Genomic DNA, 19,611 nt, shown 5'->3' on the forward strand with positions numbered 1-19,611 from the left:
CATACAGGCACAGCAGCCCAACTCCAGCATTATCTTTTTTTTGCCCAAAAGGACAAGGACTCTGATCAATAATAATAAACATATAACACATTTCTCTTTGCCTGTGCAAGAAGGCAAAGATCTCAGGCAGAGATTCAGAACTTTCACAGCTTCCCTGGAACCAGAAGGAAAGCAAGAACAGACCTGCATTTCATCCACATACTGGTAATACTGTGCCCTGAAATTCCAGATGACCTCTTCCAGCAGTTTTATGTAAACACTGAACAACAAAAGATTAAACCCTATGGATGCCTGAGTAATAGTGGCCATGGGGCCAAACAGTTCCCCAATCCCATCTTCTGAGACTTGCCCTCCAGGAATCATCAGAGCAACTGCAAAACTATGCCTCCAATATTCATCCCCTTCTGGCACTCTAAAAAAATTCTATAATTGATGGGACTGAAAGCCACTGAGAGGTCCAACAGAACCAATAGGGACACACTCCCCCTGCCTATCTTCCAGCATAGATCAATATAGGACTAACAGATCTACAAGTACAAACATAGGTACTCCTTTTTTCCACAAATATAGGCAGCTTCTGGAACAAATTTTTGTTCTTAAAAAAGAAGAAGCTATAGTAGAAGTAGATGGGCACAGTCCAATAGAAAATTCTCTTGCAAAAGTGCACAAAATGAATGGGAGCTTATTAATACGTTCTGCTTGGGTAGCTGCCATTCATTTCAGTAGAATGTATGTGGCTTTGTAAAGAAAAAAACTCCCATGCCTGATCTACTGCTTTTTCATACTAATACAGTTTTATCTATGTGAAAACACTGACATCCAGAGGATGGCTAAGTTAAAAGTACATTTGCAGCAGGAGAGACATTCCAGCCTATATCTTATCCAGCTAGAAGTGGACTTTTCAAAGGACAGAATATGAATGCCAAATAACAATGGAATCAAAGTTAGATTATATAAATCGATTTGTAAAAAACAAAGCTTCTGATTTACTATTAAGTATTTCATTCACATTCAATATATAGCATTTTTCTCCTTGGATTGTCCCTCCCCTCTCACCCCCAGCTGTTCCTCTTATCATGTTTAAAATAGATTTCAGAGCTTCAAGTCAAGGAGACCTATGTCTGAGCACTACCATGCAGTATCCAATAGGGGCTGCCAAGGGCAGCCAGCCCCACTGGCACTGGTCCACGCACACACAGACCCACCACCCCAGGTCTGTGCATAGCCATGATATCATGCTTCTGGGGGCAAGCCCCGATATGTACAAAAAGACGTGTTTCCTGAAGGGGTGCATCCTGCCCCTCCCAGAAACGTGTGTTTTTGCACATGTCAGGGCTTGCCCCCGGAAGCGCAATGTTGTGGCCGTGCATGGGCCTGGGCTAGCGGGGCTGTGTGCATATGGACTGGGGCCCAGTGGGGCTGGCCACATGCACACAGGCCCTACTGGATAGTACCCTAATCTCCCCCATCCCTTCTTTTCCCTTGTATATTTTACCCATATTTACAACACTAAGAAATTTGCAGGAGGATGAAAAGGTATCTAGGATACTATCTAGGATACAAAGCTAAACTTTGAATCATACCCATGGGATCCGATTTTTAAACAAAGTTTAGCTTGAATTGTGTCCCCAAATTAGTATGCATTTAAGATAGTATCCTAGATATCTTTCTCATCCTCCTGCAAAATTCTTAGTGTTGTAAATATGTGCACACAAATCTTCATGTGTACAGAAGCTTGCCAGTGCATGAGGTTCATTTCCCCATAAACAAAAGAAAAAAAAGGGATCCCTGTGTACACATGGATTTGAAAATCAAACATGTATGTGTTGCAAACATCTTCATTTTATTTATTATGTTTCTGTACTGCCCAATAGCCGAAGCTCTTTGGGCAAGTTGCAAAGATTAAAAACCATTAAAATACATTATACATAGGATAAAAACTCATATGCATACAAACATTTACACATATATCTAAACAATTTTGAAACTATCAATAAGAAAACCCAGGACTTGATTAAAACTTCTCTTGTGAAGTTTTGTTGGCTTACTCAGGAATCACATGAGGGTAAGAGCTGGATGGATTAAGTATAATGTGCTATCAAATATACCGGGTATGGTTTAATTAGCTAACCTTCGATCAGGATTAAACTGTCTTCTGGTCCTCGAAGTAGTTCGTCATGTTTTACAAAATGAACAGCTATGTGTCGCTGTTTCTGGTTTTCAGTACCCCACACAGAAGATTCGCAGAAGGATATACTGAGTAAATCTGGATTTGAACATGAAGCTGAAGCCTCTTGCATAAGTGAATCAAGTTCATCCCCATCTGGAACTTCTTGCCTGAAAACAGTTACAACTTGAAGTGAACACCAGGAGCTCGCTCAAAACAACATGGTAGACTGAGGTGGGGCACTTTAATCAATAAACACAAAAATACGGTGACAAAGTTACGACAGACAATTTCCACATGCATGTTTGACACATGGAAAGCAGGATGCAGGAGTTTAAGGTCTTCATGATACCCAATTCCAGAGCATATGGGACATAATAAAAAAGGGTCCAAAAAGGCTACATTTCCATAAAGCATTCAAGGTGATCAGCTTCATTTGCATTTGGTTAAAAGTGACAGAAAAGAATACTGCAAAATTAGACTATCAATTCTCTTTGCTATGATTGAAGGTTATTTAATACAGGGAGATTAAGTAATAAACCCATATTAGGGAGGGATGAATCAGTCTATTTCCTGTCCATCATGCCTGGTGTCACCTGGCATGCTTGGGCAGCTGCTGGAGCCCAAAGGCCAGGCAGGGGTGTCACCTACTCTTCCCCCATCCCCACCCATGGATCCCGCCTAGCATTACCATTGCTGCTGCTTCTTGGGCCCCCAGCAGCACTGCAGCAGCCACTCACTGCCCTGGATGTCCTCGCTGGTGGCATTTCTGGACGGGAGGAGAGCAGCTGCTTGGCTCTATTGCACAGCAGGCAGCTGCCCTCTCCCGCTTCTCCAAATGCAATGCCCATTGGGTAGACAGTTACACTCTGATCTGTATATTAGTCCAGAAGGTGGGAAACCATTCAGTCCTTATTGGAATTTGCAAATACTGAATTCCTCAGGCATCCCCAGCCCACATGTACTATCTCTTGTGTGAAGTATCTTTCTCTGAGAACAGGGAAAAGCTTAACCTTTTAGTATGCCTAACTTTGTAGATGTATCCACCACACAATGAATCAAAAATTTCTCTGAGTAAAAGCAGATTATAATGTGGTTACTTCTGCAAGCCACAAGCAAGTAAGGGTTACTAACGAACAAGCCTATGTACTTCGCATTACATTTTAAAAGGAGCGTATTCTCAAGGTGTTGACATGCTGCACTTTATCTAGGAAGGCACTTCAGCACATATTTACACTGCAATCTATGATGACAGAAGGAAATAATAGGCACTTGACATCTTAAGTTGCAAGTGATCCAAAAATCTAGTTGACCTTAACTGTGCTCTGTAAGTAACATGTTCAATTCAGTATGAGGAGCTTATAATAAAGACCTATCAGGGCACTTACAACAAATTGCACTGAGGACAATGAAGTTTAACAGACTGATGGAGCTTCTTAGGTTCAAATCTTGTCAGCTTAGCTCTGATGCGGTATGGCTGAGGAATCCTGCTGTTCATAATAGTACCCAGTGCTGTCTCATCAAAATGCTGGTGATCCGTTAGCACTGCGAAACATTGAAATATCAACAAACATTTGGATCAGCATGAACAAACATCATGACAGCAGGAAGCTCATCACAAGATCAATGCACTTAAGCAAAGCCTGGCTAATTTGACCTATTTTTCAGTGGTTTTTAAGTGACCTCTTGAATAATGTTTTTGGTGTGTGTGTATGTAGATAGATAGATAGTGTTAGATTGGGACTCAGGATATTCTAGTCCTCATTCGGCCATGAAGCTCATTGAGTGACTTTGTGCCAATCACTGACTCTCAGGCTAACCTACTTCATCGGGTTGCTGTGAGGATAAAATGAAGAGGAGGAGGACAACGTAAGCCACCCTGGGTTCCTTGCAAGAGGGAAAAAAGGTGGGAAATAAATGTAACAATAAACAAATACATAATATATTTAAGATTTATATGTCTATACGTCTTGCTCTTTGCCAGACAGATACAGTAGGCAGATTACATAAAAGCACTTTTCAGTTGCTGGCCTGACAGGCAGGAAACCCCACGTCTTGGAGTGGAGATGGGCGAATCAGTTTATTTTTGGTCTGTGTCACTTAAAAGTCCATTCTGTTTATGCATGAATCTTCTATTTTCTTTAATCGGCATGAAAATTTTCATTTAAATGTTAAAGTGTTTTCTCTCAAAATACACACCTTAACATGTATCTTAATACATTTGCACTCAGAACTGTCTCAGAACATTTGGGATGTGCAAAAAGGTAAGATAATGAGGCTCTGATCTGCAAATTAGTCTGGGAAGTGCAAATCAAGTCAGTTCATATTCAAACTTGCAAAGAATGAATTTGTCAAGCATCCCTAGCTTGGATTCAAAGGTGCCTTAGCAAACAGATAGGCAGTTCTGTTCCCACAAGGTCCCCCCGCCCTCCATTTCTTTCAATGATTGTCCTTTTTTGTCTGCAGAGCAGGGCAAAATGCTTTAAGTACATTTTTAAAATGCCACAACCCACACCATTCTAGAGGGTCCCCAACCTTTTGGGGAGGGGGAAGGGAAGAGGAATGGGCAGGAAGCCCAATTGTGTGAGCAGAGTTTCTTTCGATTCGAGATACACTAAATTTGAAATTCCTACCTGTAACAGATAACTGTTGGCATCTTTCCAAACTGGATCCTACTTAGAAAAGAAAGAAAGCAGGAATTGATTGTCCTTTACCTTATCACATTTTCATACGAACAGGAAAAATCAAAATCATTAGGTCATCATGAATTTCAAAAGAAAAGACAGAACTATATTGTTTTAAGATGACAAAGAAATTGTATGTTTCAGAAATAATACCCATGAGCACTGATTACCCATCGCATTTCTGCTGATCTTTTTTTAAATTGGTTAGCCATACTTCTTATGTAGGATTACCTATTCCAGTTGATGGAAAATGTAATGTGATCTCAAATAACCCAATGTGAAGTTTAAACATTTACCTATGTGGCTTAAATTTCACTTCAACTGCATACATTCTTAGGATACTTTGATGACAGGAAAAGCAATATTGCACATTCATTCAGAAAGCAAAACCTGCTTGCCTAATTCAGCTAGTCTTAACAACATGTTATCTGCTGAGAGGCCAAATTAGAATAGCCAACAATGGATTACAGTTTATGTCTAGACATTTCGAGGATCTCTTGCATATTTTTAGCCTGCATCAAGATCAGAAATGGCAGGTATCATATTCTCACAGAGTGAAAAGGATAGAGATTTTAAAAAACAATTCTTACACGGAATGTAAGTGTGCTCCAGTTCTGTAGAAGAAGCTCCTTCTGCGTACTCCCTTTCTGTCATGTCTGCAGAGTCCAGGAATCTGAAAATGAATTGGGGGGAAAAAAGTGAAACACTTGAAGTAAATAAAGAAATATATGGCTATTAGAAAGGCAGTCCCCTGTCAAAGCCACTGCTTGTGCATGTCACGCCACTTTGTGCATCCTGGTGATGTGAAAATGTTCAATAATGGCGGACTTCGAACATGCTGCAATGCCCATCTTTCTCACCTCTGAATTCACATGCTAATACTGCTTATGATGTTAGGATTTCCAGATCTACTTTTTAAAAATAGAAGGTATTTTCGAACTATGATTCCTAATGTGCACAAGTATGAAAGGGCTTGTTGTTGTTCAGTCGTTCAGTCGTGGGCGTGATAAAAAAAGGGAAATGTAGTTTCGGAGGTGTGATTGTTTTAGAAAAAAAGCTATGTCTTAACATAAATGATATTTGACAACTATTGTTGCATCTGGATTACTACAATTAATGTTAATGGTTCGCTTGGACCCAATGTTGATCTACACTCTACTACAACAGTACAAGAAATGTAATGCTTAAGATTGACTTGCAAATTTAATTATGGATAGGGTATGCTTATATTTCTGGTTAATGAATTCCAAAAAGCGTTAAAAAGAACAATCTTATGCATGCTTACTCAATCATATGCACGCTTCATTAAGTCTCACTGCATTCAATAGTTTGCTTCTTAGTAAGCATGCTAGAGTTGTATCCAATGTTAGCATAAGCGGAAGGCAGCTTGTGCAACTAATCTTTATTTTCTTGTCCATAGTCCTTGCACTCCTTGAAACCCTCTCAAAGTTACAGTACCTCAGAAGGTTGTTCTATTTCTGTGGGGAACCACAGCCTGAATGCTGGTTGAATCCTGTTTTATGCATGGTCACTCATCATGGTGGCTCTTAGGCATACCGGTTCATTCGAAGAAAACTTAGCACGTATACAGTAATTTCAAGAGTTCAAAACATGCCAAATACATTACTTTCTTATAATCTTTACAACAGGGGTCTTGAACCTCAGGCTGATGGGCCAAATCTGGCCCTCCAGGGGTCCCCAGAAGGCCACGTCCCTTCCCCTGGGCCCGCCCCCCCTTCCTCTCGATGGCCTATTGTTTGGTGATTTTGCAGCTTTTGCGCAGATTTTTCCCAATACTAAAAGGTTTAAAAGGCCTCTCCCAAGGCTTAGCTGCTGGCAGCAAAAGCTTTCAACTAAAACAGGCTGCTATTTCTGGTATTGTGGACTCATTGCTTTTGCCTTTGGCTCTGCCTACCACTGGAATGCGGCCCCCTGAGAGATTCTCCAATACTGAATTTGGCTCTTGGGGTGAAAGAGGTTCAGCACCAGTGCTTTACAAATAAAATAGTATTTTAAAATAGCTCAGCTTCATCCCCATGCTGCAGATGGCGGGGGGTGGGGGGTTGAAGTTGAGAGAGAAACAGCAGCTTGCATAAGCCATGATAGGGAAGGTTCAAACCAGAATTCATGGGCCAGCCACCACTACTCAGCACCAGATGGAACCCTAGTCTCCATCACTGATCTGGGGGATGTTCGTTTGGGAATTCAGGAATTTGGGAGTGGGGGTCAAAATTACAAGGCAAAATTACAGTTGAGTCTTCAACTGATGGGGGGAAACTCCCAAAACTTGTGTTGAATATGCTGAATATAGTACCATAAATACACTCTTTCATTGTCTCTTTTCCCAAATGACAGCTGTCTTAAATATTATTTACTCACCCCTTTAGTTCCTTGACATCTGTGTGGCTTTCTGGCAGGGCCGTAATTCCACGGCCATATCCGGTGCCCCCATGAAGATGAAACTGTATATACGAAATATCAGACTTGCCTTCGGGACTTTGGGGTTTTGCATGCAAACTGTACATTCTAATAAAGCTTCCAACCTTAAAATATATAAAACATTATTTCAGGAGGCAAAACCAAACAGGACCATTGTTTTTATCTATGAGAGAGAGAAGTGAGCAAGATAGTGCAGTGCAACCAGGCCATATTGTATGCCATACACAAGATTTACATTTCAAGCAACAAGCAGTCTCTTAACTTTCCATTCAATTCATGGATAAAACCTCCTTCTGTCATCAAACCAGCTTCCGGTTGTTCCCAAGGTTTAATGATAACTTCTAGCTTGCCCTACTAGTTACTGCAATTCTCTCTGCTTTAGAGCAGAACGGACATTACAAAACAGGTTATATCCTACACGCTTAGAATGACAGTCATACTATGTAAAGATGCAGACGTATAGTAATTACATGCATCATTTCACTTTGCTTTATGGCTTGGCTATATTTGGAAACTGGATATAGTATCAGTGATACCAAATGCTCAAAATACACCTTGAAATATGTTGAGTAAAAATTGATGGTTGGAGCATCAATATAATTGTTTACAATTACAGATGAACATTAGGAATGCATTATCTTTGGGTACATGTTATGTCTAACAGATATTTTTTTAATATAGGAGAAGGTAGTTCTACTTACACTCCCAAATTAATGTGTTAGGAATGTAGGTGTTATATTCAGTGATTAAACCAATGGTTTATCATATACCTATATGGAATTATTTAATTATGGTTTATAAGGTTTAATAATATGATTTCATGCTATGACTATTAATGTATTATCCATTTTATATATGATACTTGAAATGACACTTATACACTACTCACTATGTGTGTGTGCATGTGTGTGCATATATGTATGTATATGATATCGAAACTACTTAAAATAAGAAGTATATATATAACTATACTCACCATGCAAGTATGTGTGTATATTTGGCTTTAGGTATGTGTGTATATAACCTATTTGTATCAATCTCAGTATATATCACCTATTTCCCTATGAAGGACAGTAAAGGGTTACCAGCATAAACCTAATTTCTTGGGATTGCATAAAACTAGTGCGTTAAGTTATAACTTCTTTATAATTTCATTTTAAATAAAAACACTCCCTGCGAGGTATTTTCTCATCCCTTCTTCCTATAACAAAGGAAATAACAAAAAGGCTTCATGATGTCCTATATCTTTTGGAGGTTTCTGGTAGGAAATCACTGTTCCAAACAAAATCTGACGTTTTATTATACTCCTTCTGATGTGATGGGGAGGAGAGCCTTACTTTTTATCAGCAATTGGCAAAGGGATTGTTTCACATTTCTCACTCTGAATCCTACTGCTGCTTCCTTTAACCTCCATTAGATGGTGTTAATGTATCACAGACTCTTCATTTTAGTGAGGGTATACACCCCTACCTGGATGCTGGACAGCCATCTGTCGGGGATGCTCTGACTTAAATTCCTGCATTGAGCAGGGGGTTGGACTTGATGGCCTTGTAGGCCCCTTCCAACCCTACTATTCTACCTCAAAATGATACACCCACATACAAATTTGAACTCCTGTCTTTTAACAACTCACTGATTATTTCAAGGTACTACTTGTTGGAAATCTACTCAGTCAAACAAAAGAAACACCTTTAAAGGATCATCTTTATAGAACTGGGCATGCCTTAAAAAGGCACGTTTACAGAAATGTTATTAAGGGCATAATCCTATGCATGTTTAGACAAAAAAAAAGTCTACAACTCCAGCATTCCCCTGGCTGGGGCATGCTGGGAGTTGTAGAACTTTTTTCTGACTATATATGCATAGGACTGCACCCTAAAGAAGATATTACATGTACAATTTTATGGGAACATGACACAAATGGTGAAGTCTGTCTCCAGTAGAGACATGTATGATGTATGCCCTGGATCCAAAGAAGCACCCAACTAGTAGCTGTGCCCAGTACATTAGTTCAACAATAAATCCAGCATGACTGAAAACTGTTTTATTTAGAAACTTAAACATGTTTGAGAAACCTTGGCACAAACAACCCCATAAAAACGTAACAAAACAAAATGAAGGAACATCCAAACCAGACAGTATAAAACATAGAAATTAAACCAGATTATAAAAATGTTCACAATCAGAAGAGATCTCAAATGAGATATATTTTAATGGCTATATATTCTAAGTTTAGCTTTTAAATGTATTAGGGCTCAATCCTATGGGGATAGTTGGCTGCCTCTGAACTTGGAGGTGGCTGACTATCCAGTGAAGGGCGGGTGAAGTGCAGAGGGAACCATCTCCACGCTCCAGCTGCCCTGCATTTGTGGTTAGACAGCCTATTTCGGCTATCTAACAGGGGAGCTTTGGAGCAAGGGGCGTGGAGGAGGTCGGACAGCGTATAGGAAGTGTCGTCACGGCGCTTCTGTGGTCCCCCCCCCCCAGGAACATCCCCCTTTTGGCCGCTCTGTGCTGCTCTTGCGCGTGTGGAGCCGGGGACAAACCATGCCTCTCACAAGGTGGGAGGGGGACAGCGGGGAGGGGGTGGATTTCTGGGAACCAAGCTCAGAATGCTGGTTCCGAGCTCAGTTTCCAGAAACTGAAAAAATCCTATGGCTGTCTAGACGCTGTCTAGCGGCCATAGGATTGAATCCTTATTCATGTTAGGTGACGGCCTCCTATGAGCATTTTGGTAATGCAGGGAACCATCACTGAAATTTGTGTAAACTAGTGACTCATCATGAAGTCTGCAATGTGTTGAGTGTCAGCAGTTATCATGGGACATCACCAATATGCTCCAAAATGTTTAATAAAAAATATTGCTTAAAAAAAGAATGCGTTGTGATAGTACAAATCTTTCTGGCTTGTATGTCAGCAATGTGCAAGACTTGGTTCATATATTCATTTTACCCACTTATGAATATATTTCACACCCTATATCAATAGCTCTCAGGACGGGGTACAATCTAGCAATAAAACAACTCATCGTAGGACTAAAGAACAATAATTCACAGTTCGCTACACTCATAATCATTCTAAAAACAGCACTAATAATCTAAGAAAATTGATCAGACTGACCTGGGCCAAATAAACAGGTCTTAACTTGGAGACACCAGCTGGGCCTCCAAGGTTAGCGCATTCCATAAGCAGGACACTGAGGCACATATAGCGCCTCCATAGGATTCTGTCTGCCTGAAAGTCTGCTGTCCGAGTTGCTCTTTGAAGCAACTGTTTGAGGGAGGCTGGATGAACAAAACTGGGACGTGGCAGGGCCAAGATGCAGCAACTCATAGCCACCTTGAGTACGCTTCGGTGTAGACAGGTGGGATAGAAATAATACAAATAAATACAGCATTGCAAAAATAAATGTATTCAGATTTATTCTACTGAGAATCACCAAAATAAATTTAGGAAAATGGTAATGATTCTTAATATTGAGATCTGATACAGTTACTGCTGCAATCTTGTCTTCACCTAATGCAAACAACCCCGTCCTCCCTAAGCTGACTGTAGCTATATTGAAAATGTGCATTATCAATATTTTTCCTTTGGAGGGCAGCATTGTACACCGTTACCTTGCTGACTTGTGAACAGCAAATTCTAATCATGGTTTTCTGCACAGAAAAATAATAATCAAGAAATGTTAATGTTTAAACATCCATAAAAATGGATTTTTAAACATTAACATTTAAAGACAAAAAAGAAATAACCACTAATGCTATTCTAAAAATGTTTGTGCAAGCACTACGCTTGCCCAGAATGCTTCTACTGGTAAACAAGTGGGACCTGTAACAAAATGGAACAGGGTGGACTGCTTCTATTCATTGTTCCAGCCAGTCATGCCCTCACCTAGGCTATTCCATTCCATTTTTTCCTCATATCCAGTTTTCCATTCCCCCCCGTCAGTATTCCATTACCACTAGGCAACCTCATTGCTCATGGGGCTGTTCTGGGTTTGTTTGTTTTTTGTATTTCTGCAAACCTTGAGGTTCCCCCAAGTCTGCTTATACATCTCTCTTGTGCATGGAAGTTGCCATTTTAGCAACTCATGGCTGAACACTGGAAATAGAATGATTCTGTAATAGTTCTCATGTTTGTGCAAGTGGAAGAAGAGCTTCCTCATGTGGAAGATACTACACCTGCCACAAAAGTGCTTCTCATCTCACTTCCATGTCTAAAGTCCTCTTAACACTACTGCAGATATGGCTGGAACTCAGTGACAGAGCACACGGTTTGCACACAGAAGATCCCAGGTTCAATTGCCAGCATCTTCAGGTAGGACTAGAAAATATCCTGCCTGAAACCAATAGTCTGACTCTGTATAAGGCAGGTTCCTAAGTTACTAGAATTAAGATAGGTTGACCTTGGAGGAATGCACAGACATACTCAAGCCCCCTTGTAGAATCTCTGGCAAATCTGTGTGGCCTTCAGGATATGTGTATCTTACCCCTTCCTGTGTTATGGGTCAAGAGAATTTTGGACTGGGCAGTTATGCAGAGGCACATCTGTGGCATGCAAGTATAATGTGGAAAGAAGCTATTAGGGTTAAAGTTCCAAAAAAGATATCTTTGGGTAAAAGCTAATATAAGAGTAGACCCATTGAAATGAATGGGACTTAGGCTAGTCATGATTAACTTAAGTCCCATTCATTTCAATGAGTCTCTTCTAAGTAGGACTTACATTAGATTTACCCTTCATCTGAGTCTTCACTTCTGCCTATACCAGGGAAATATAAATACCAACATATGCAGATAGCAACTAAGTATGTGATAAAAGTGTGGTCTAGAAATATTATAAATAACTAATTATTTTGGTGAACAGCATATGCAGGAGCCATTCTGACTGCATTACCTGGGAATGCAACACATGGTTTGGAAAACATACAATTTGCCCTGAAGTGTAAATATAATCAACACCACATAATAGGCTGCAAAGCCTATTTTTATCAGTAGCAAATAAAAAGCAGAGCCATAATTTACCATTCAAGTGGTATGTAATTCAGTGAAATTAAAGTTTTGTATTACATTCAAGGGAAAATAGTGTTTTAGACAAACTGCTGTTGGCAGGAGTACTGCAATATAATTTCACACTGTGCTCTTATTTTTAAAAATGAAACATAATGTACTACCACCCCCTCATAGTTTTTCCATATTTTCTTATTGTATGCTTTCATGCTCACTACCATGTGTTCAATTATATATCATTTAAAAAATAAAATTAAACATTTCATTTTCACACAGCTTTTGCTATTGACTATGTGGTATAAAGATAGTGTAAAGGAGATTTGTACATTAAATCCCCACCTCCATATTCCAGCTGTTACTGTAAGAGGGAACATGATGCTATTGAAAAAAGTCACCTGCCATTTGATTAGGAATTTACATGGCAACACAATCCTGAAGAAATTTCAAATGCAGAAGAGAGTTTCTGTGAAAAATATAGCACTTGACTGCATCCAAATACTCATGGCAAAATTCAACTCTGTAATTCTGGTCATCAGAAGAACAGAGTTTAATGTGTTTATTTCAGTTTGGAAATTCACAACGACATGTGCTGACTTCACTCTGGAAGGTGGTGAATTGCAAAAGCATGTCAGAACCTCGCTACAATGCAATCCCATCATGTGAGAACCATGTCCCATCTCCCCAGACACAGAAAACAGGGGCATCCACTCCCCCTCCCCCCATGACCCCAACAGACAGAGAAAATGGGAGGGGATTCCCAACTCCTAGGGAAAATTAATGGCTAAGTAGAGAGATAAGGGGAGATACAGTGGATATTCATCCTTTCCACCTTTCTCTGTCTGCTGGTTGGGGAGCCTTTGGAATTCTTAGCACAGAACCGTTACATTGTGAGAGTAATGGGTACCAAGCTCAAAATACTCTCTCATGATATTAGAACCCAGGGTCATCCTATGAAGCTGAATGGTGGGAGATTCAGAACAAAGAAAAGGAAGTAGTTCTTCACATAGTGCATAGTTAAACAGTGTAATTCCCTTCCACAAGATGTAGTGATCGCCACCGAGATGAAATTGTATTTTGTTTTGTTGTTTCATTGTGTATTTTAATATTTATTTACTTGACTGATGTATTCCAACATATCCTTTCTCCTTAAGGCTATGACAAATAGATGGGAGCGGGGAGTTAGAATGTTCAGATTTAAATGGTGTCTCCTGATTGGCTGTTGCTTGTTCAGTTGGGCGAGAGAGGGAATAACAGTCACTTGGTTTTCTTTAGAGGGTGAGGTAGGGACTGGCTTTCTGAGGGGTAGGATTAGGGCTCTAGCTTTGGGGGTGGTTAGATTCCCCTGGGAGGTGGAGGAAGGTATATTTATTATTTTGATGTATTATTATTAGAAAGGGTAGAGTAGGTAAGGAATTAATAAAAACCTGAAACAAGAATTTTTACGACATAAAACTCAAACTGCACTGAAACATCTTATACCGTGTAAATAAAGTTTCGTTTTTAATTTGTTCTTTCAAACCGCACCATTCTTGGTCTCATTTGTTAGCAGTAAAAGGGTTAGATGAAGCTAGGAAAGAAGTAAGCCATGGTCCAGGAATCTACACACACACAGAGAAATGAAAGGTTCTCTCCTTACGAGGAGAAGGGTGGTGGCAGCGTCTTAATTAAGTGGTTGCTTAGGTTATAGCTGATGTATTCTTTCCACACACACTTGCTCAAGAAAAAGGTTGAGATTATAGAAGTACTTGGTGTTGTAAAAATATTTATGAGGAGTGATGTTATAATAATCACAGGTGGGGGAAGGGAGATATATCACAGCCACCAATTTGGATGGCTTTAAAAGGGGACTGAACACATTAGTGGCGGATTAAGATTATCAATGGCTACTAGTCCTGATAGCTATGTGCTACCTCCAGTATCAGACGCAATATGACTACGTATACAAGTTGCTGGGGAACATGGGTGGGAAGGTGCTTTTGCAATCATGTCCTGCTCATTGGTTTCCCTTGGGCAGCTGGTTGGCCACTGTGTGAATAGAATGCTGGACTAGATGGACCCTTGGTTTGATCCAGCATGGCTTATCTTATGTTCTTAAGAGGTTCCCTGAACAGGGAAACACATCTTGCAACATAATCATAAGGAAAGCCTGTACAAATAACATGGAATGGAATAACATGGTTAGGACTGCAGCAGACAGAAGCAAGGGATTTTAGTCAACAGATCACAGTTTGGAATAATTTTACCTGGCTTGAATTTAATTCTAGTGGAAGTACCCCTAGAGGTTAAGGCTGACAATCTAATAAGGTGCCAATATGATTTTAGGTGTTCAGGAATTAGTGAAGTTCTTTGTAAACAGCATATAGTTATATTAACATAATGTGGGAGGCTTCAGGACAAAACCAGCTAACCTCACAATGTAACAGAATACAATTTAATCCACTGGGTCCACCAATAATTTAACCTATTAGGCAGGGACAGTGGCTGATTCTTTTTATTGCTTATTAATAATATCAATGAATGTCTATCTACTACCATCTGCCACTCATTTATCGGTAATGTGATTTTATAGGGAGCTTTAGCATTTAATACAGCTGGGCATGCACTTATCTAGGAGTTATTTGCCTGTTTTTTTATTACAAAAACCCTTATGTGGAAGCAAGTTGGCACTCTTTAAGAAAACATTAGTTTTCTGTTTTCTCGCTTTCCTGAAGAATGAAAACCACAGAGCTACTAGAGAAAGGGGATCATGCAACTAAGAAGTCACTAACTGTGGCTTTCATAGGCAACAGCCTTTTATGGAGTATAAAAATATTGCTTAGAATAGGGACTACAAATTAGACTGCAGTTTATTTCACTTATAGGAAAGAATCTGAATACACAGAAAGATATAGTCTGTTTTGCATATGTTCACAGTCCATGACACCAGAATATCTGGAACACAGCTGCTTACTTCGGAAGCCACTTTTTCACAGTGAATTAAAGCAACAAAGTCTTTTTCAATTTCTCTCCTCCGCCGCCCCCTAGAAGAGTTAACCTGCTGGGAGGCTTTAACAGAGTAATCACAGGCAAGTACACCATTTCAATAAATGTAGACCTGAGGCTGCTAGCTTTTGGTGAGATCACAAATATAAAGTAAAGGAAAGCTAGCAAAAAGCCACGTTAGAATTGCTGAGGAGTTCCATTACCTTCAGTGATTTTGCTAACTGCACGTGATTATCGTAAACTACAATGTCCACTGTCAGATTTTTGAGCTGACGGATGAGAATGCTGTCTCCTTCAAGGTCATCTTCTTTAACAAGCACCTTCCAAGATGGGAAGGGGCATTTTGTGCCATCCCATACCTACCAGGAAACAAAATTAACTCTCATTTAAAAGCTGGCAATATAAATATCGTACACATTTAATATTCCAGATTAAGGCTACGATTCTAAGCACATGTGCTTAAATGTTTGACTGAAGCGCACTTCCAAGAAAATGTGCTTAGGATAAAGGAAGAAATTGCATGCACATAATTTAATTTAAAAGTCTGAGGCTTGAAGACCAACACAAATGTTATTGTATTTATTATTTAACAGGCTTATATAGCACTTACCATATTTTAAAAAAGCACATTAAAATACAGTAGGATACATTAGAGCATTTATAAAGGCATTAGAACCAAGTACTCACATTACCATAATTAGCAAGCAAACTGGGGCAGCACAATCAATCAGAGACGGCCTAGATAAAGAGATGGGTCTTTAATTGGTTTCTAAAGCATGCCACTGTTGGCACCTCCTGAATACCAAGGGGGAGGCCATTGTGGGTGCCACCACAGTGAAGGCTGCAAGATGGCAATCTGCAGGTCGCACTACAATCAGCAAATTGTTTCTGATGTGCTGGGGTAGCATACTGGCAGTAGGGGGATGCATGTTTTATTCATCCTCCTGATCACACTGGTTTCTGTTGGCATGAAGGCCATGAAGAGCTCTGAAATTCTGTCTTCTGCAGAGCTCTCTCAAACTGTCTACCATCTGTGCTGGTCAATGAATCAGTGTTGGTATAGGAGTGGAAATCAAGGAGGACTGCTGATGTTTGTCTATCTTGGGAAGAGATCCCAGAATGCTGGTGGTTAAGGCAGTCCCAAAATGTGCATCTAGCATTGACCTGACTTTATACACATATATGACTGAATACCTCAGAATATCTTTTCAATTTGAAATGGAAAGGCAAGGTATAAATGGTTTTAAGTAATTAAAAGCATTACTTATTCAAATTTCACTATTTCTCAGAAGAGGTCAAGCTTTAAGATATTAATATTTTAGACTAATATTTTCAGAACAGGCTAACAGAATTAGTATTTTGAAAAGACAATGATGGGATTGGCATTATTGCAGTTCCATTACTGTACACTATGGCCAGATCTTCAGCAGCATAAAAACAGGCCAGGAATCACAAACAAAGGGAATAATCCCTTCAAGTGCCATTTGAACATGGTGGCCAGATTCCAAAAAGATCTGTGCAAGCACTCCTCCCACCCCCATATGCTCCCATGCACATGTGGGAAATGTTCCCTATTTTTGCCCTTGGGCAAGTTGCAAAATACTCCGGTAGGAAGGAGGGGGTGGTGATGATGAGAACAACCAATGTACAGATGGAAACAAATACTTTGGATCTAACCCAGAAAATGAAGCTAAGGCAGTAAATAGAATGTACTGAAACTGTAAAAAAAAAAAAAAAAAGCTTTTAAGAAACGTTGATCTTGGCTTGTTACTGATAAGCCTAGTTTTTCTTATCTTGCATTTCAAAGGAAAAGAAAGGTTACCTTCAACCAGAGCAGTACAATATTTCAATTTACCAGTTCAAACAAAGTACGATAGGGCTATCCAGCACTGTGACATGACTGGGTCAAGCCGAGGAAAAACAAGCTTTTGATCACCATACATTCAGCTTGTTTTCGTGAACTAAAAGTTAACCTATTAGGCTGCAAGGATTTCACCCTCCTCCCCTTTATTACCTCTGTGAGATGACATTAGTATTTATTTATTGCTACTTGTTCCTGTGGATTTAATTCTTAAAAAAGAAAAGAAAAAAAGAAAGAAATCCCAGCAGTTGGTAAACACCTGCCAGCTATTGGTTTGCTCTTTTGCACATCCTGTTTTTGCACATCCTTGTGAATGGTCATTTGTGTATTGCAGAAGAGAAAACATCTGTTAAAACAAATGCCATAAGGGCTTAACAATAAACAGTTTCTCTGTTACCAGCACAGTGTTTAGTTGGTCTTGCCACTTTACACACATCTTTTGGTTTTAAGGGCAGACTGCTGTATTTGTTTTCTATTTATGTTTCCTTAAACAGTTGTTCAAATGTGTGACTGCCCAAAATGGTGAGGCTGTCAACGATCACAAGGGAATGTTGAAAACTTTGCATATATCTGGCAAGTGCCCCACACTATAGAAACTATCAACACTAAGCTTCTTTTAAAGGAGGAGAGAGAAATCCTATGGCCACTAGACACTGTCTAGAGGGCCGTAGGACTTTTTAGGTTTCTGGTAACCAAGGTTAGAGCCAGGGCTCCATACTCAGTTCCCAGCAACCACACTCCCTGCCCCCTCGTAGCGAGTGCAGTTGTCTCTGCGCTGGCTAGGTCTCTGCACTCGGAAACAGAACTCAGAGATGGGGAAAAGGGGGCAGTCCTGTAGGTGAGGAGACCATGGAAGCTGCTGTATTACACAGCTTTCTGTGCGCCATGCGGCCTCCTTCCCTCCCTGAAGCCGCAGCTAGACAGACGAAATCAGCCATCTAGCAAAAAATGCAGGGAGTCCAGAGCAAGGAAGTAAGGATTGCCTCCGTGCTATGGCTGCCCTGCATTGGATACTCAGAAGCTTCCGACTTCAGAGGCTGCCAACTGCAGCAATAGGATTGCACACTAACTTGGTTAAACTATAACAATAAAAGAAGATGTGTATCTGGCTGTCTCTCAGCGCCACAGTACCAAGACTGTGAAACCGAAACACCTGAAACCTGGCATGTAGTCCTGGTATATACATACGCACACGCAGCAGCAGGAGATAGTAGAGTCCCGAGGCAGTAGAACAAACTGTTCCACAGCAGATAGCACAGGATTTTGTTTTGTTTTATATCCATTTACATGACTTGGATTTGCATTTTAAGATAAACAGCTATGATGCAGGAGATGGTTTAAATAGAATTCCTTTTTATGTAGCATAAGTAACGATCCACATGAGAAACGTCACTGCTGCTTCAGTGAAGGAATAAAACACAATTTTGCTACTATCTAAGAATATGAAATATGGCTGATGATAACCGCTTATGATGCTAAAATGCAGATGCAGAAATATGAAGGAAGAAATAATCTAAGTGCTTCCCACTGTTTTTAAAACAGTGAACCTATGGTTGTTAAAAGAACCCGCTGAGACAAAAGAAAAAAAAATGAACACAAAAAGGAAAAGAAAAATGGAGATCCCTTTTGATTTAGCTGATCCTATGGGTTAGTTCTCAGGTAGTGCTACTTTGCAGGGGGACTGCATTTTGTTCCTTCACTGGTGTGGAGAGCTCTCTAGGTTGGGATAAGCAACCTGGTGCCCTCCAGATGTCATGGACTACATTTCCCAACTGAATGTTGAGTGTCAGTTGAGAAAGAAAAACTGAAAATGAGGGGTGGAGTAAATTGGCCTGGAAGAGGGCATGGCTGATACCCTGAACAGTAGAAGATCTGCTAGAATGTGAGGATACACGTGGCTGTTTTTTTGCAGGCCCCACTTGTAGTAAGCTGCATCTCCATGATCTTTCTTCTACTTTGTCACTCTATTATTATTATTATGCATGTATTACATTTATATCCCACATTTCCTACAAGGAGCCAATGGCAGTGTTCAAAATCCTCCTCCTCTCTATTTTATCCTCACAACAGTCCTGTGAGGTAGGTTAGACTGAGAGTCAGTGACTGGCCCAAAGTCAGCCAGTGAGCTTCATGGCCTAGTGGGGACTAGAACCCAGCACTCTAACCACTATAGCACATAGTATGTTAAGCTGAGAGACTGGTCCAAGGTCACCCAGTGAGCTCCATGGCTGAATGGCGATTTGAACTTGGGTCCTCCAGTCCTAGTCCCACAATCTAACCATTATACCACACTGGCTCTCTCTCCTTGCCCTCCCAAATCCAAACGTTAATTGAAGATATGATGCATGGAAGTAAATATGCAAAACCAGTTCATGCACACACATCTGCCTTGCCAATCTAACCACAGAGTTTGAATTTCATGAGTGGAATATAGCACCTCCAGACGTAGCTGGATTTGCTTGTTCTTGGCAG

At 40.2% G+C, this 19,611-nt stretch overlaps 1 protein-coding gene across 8 annotated transcripts in view; it reads right to left on the reverse strand.

The window, feature by feature from the left end:
• The window catches only part of POT1 (protection of telomeres 1), an 89,449-nt gene that overhangs the window by 19,786 nt on the left and 50,052 nt on the right, over positions 1-19,611 (reverse strand). For all 8 annotated transcript variants that reach the window (XR_014784454.1, XM_084810884.1, XM_084810879.1 and 5 more), the window contains 6 exons: positions 15,482-15,637; positions 7,231-7,394; positions 5,442-5,524; positions 4,801-4,842; positions 3,556-3,712; positions 2,132-2,337 (listed from right to left, as the gene is read on the reverse strand). Coding sequence is in view for 7 of the 8 variants with exons in the window: in XM_084810884.1 (XP_084667010.1) it covers positions 2,132-2,337; positions 3,556-3,712; positions 4,801-4,842; positions 5,442-5,524; positions 7,231-7,394; positions 15,482-15,637 (808 nt within the window). In the remaining variant the exon portion in view is untranslated. The remainder of the gene's footprint in view (positions 1-2,131; positions 2,338-3,555; positions 3,713-4,800; positions 4,843-5,441; positions 5,525-7,230; positions 7,395-15,481; positions 15,638-19,611) is intronic.

Source organism: Heloderma suspectum, chromosome 7, assembly GCF_057233095.1.
Source record: "Heloderma suspectum isolate Gila_16-S chromosome 7, 16-S_ref, whole genome shotgun sequence".
In the NCBI taxonomy this organism is placed as follows: Eukaryota; Metazoa; Chordata; class Lepidosauria; order Squamata; family Helodermatidae; genus Heloderma; species Heloderma suspectum.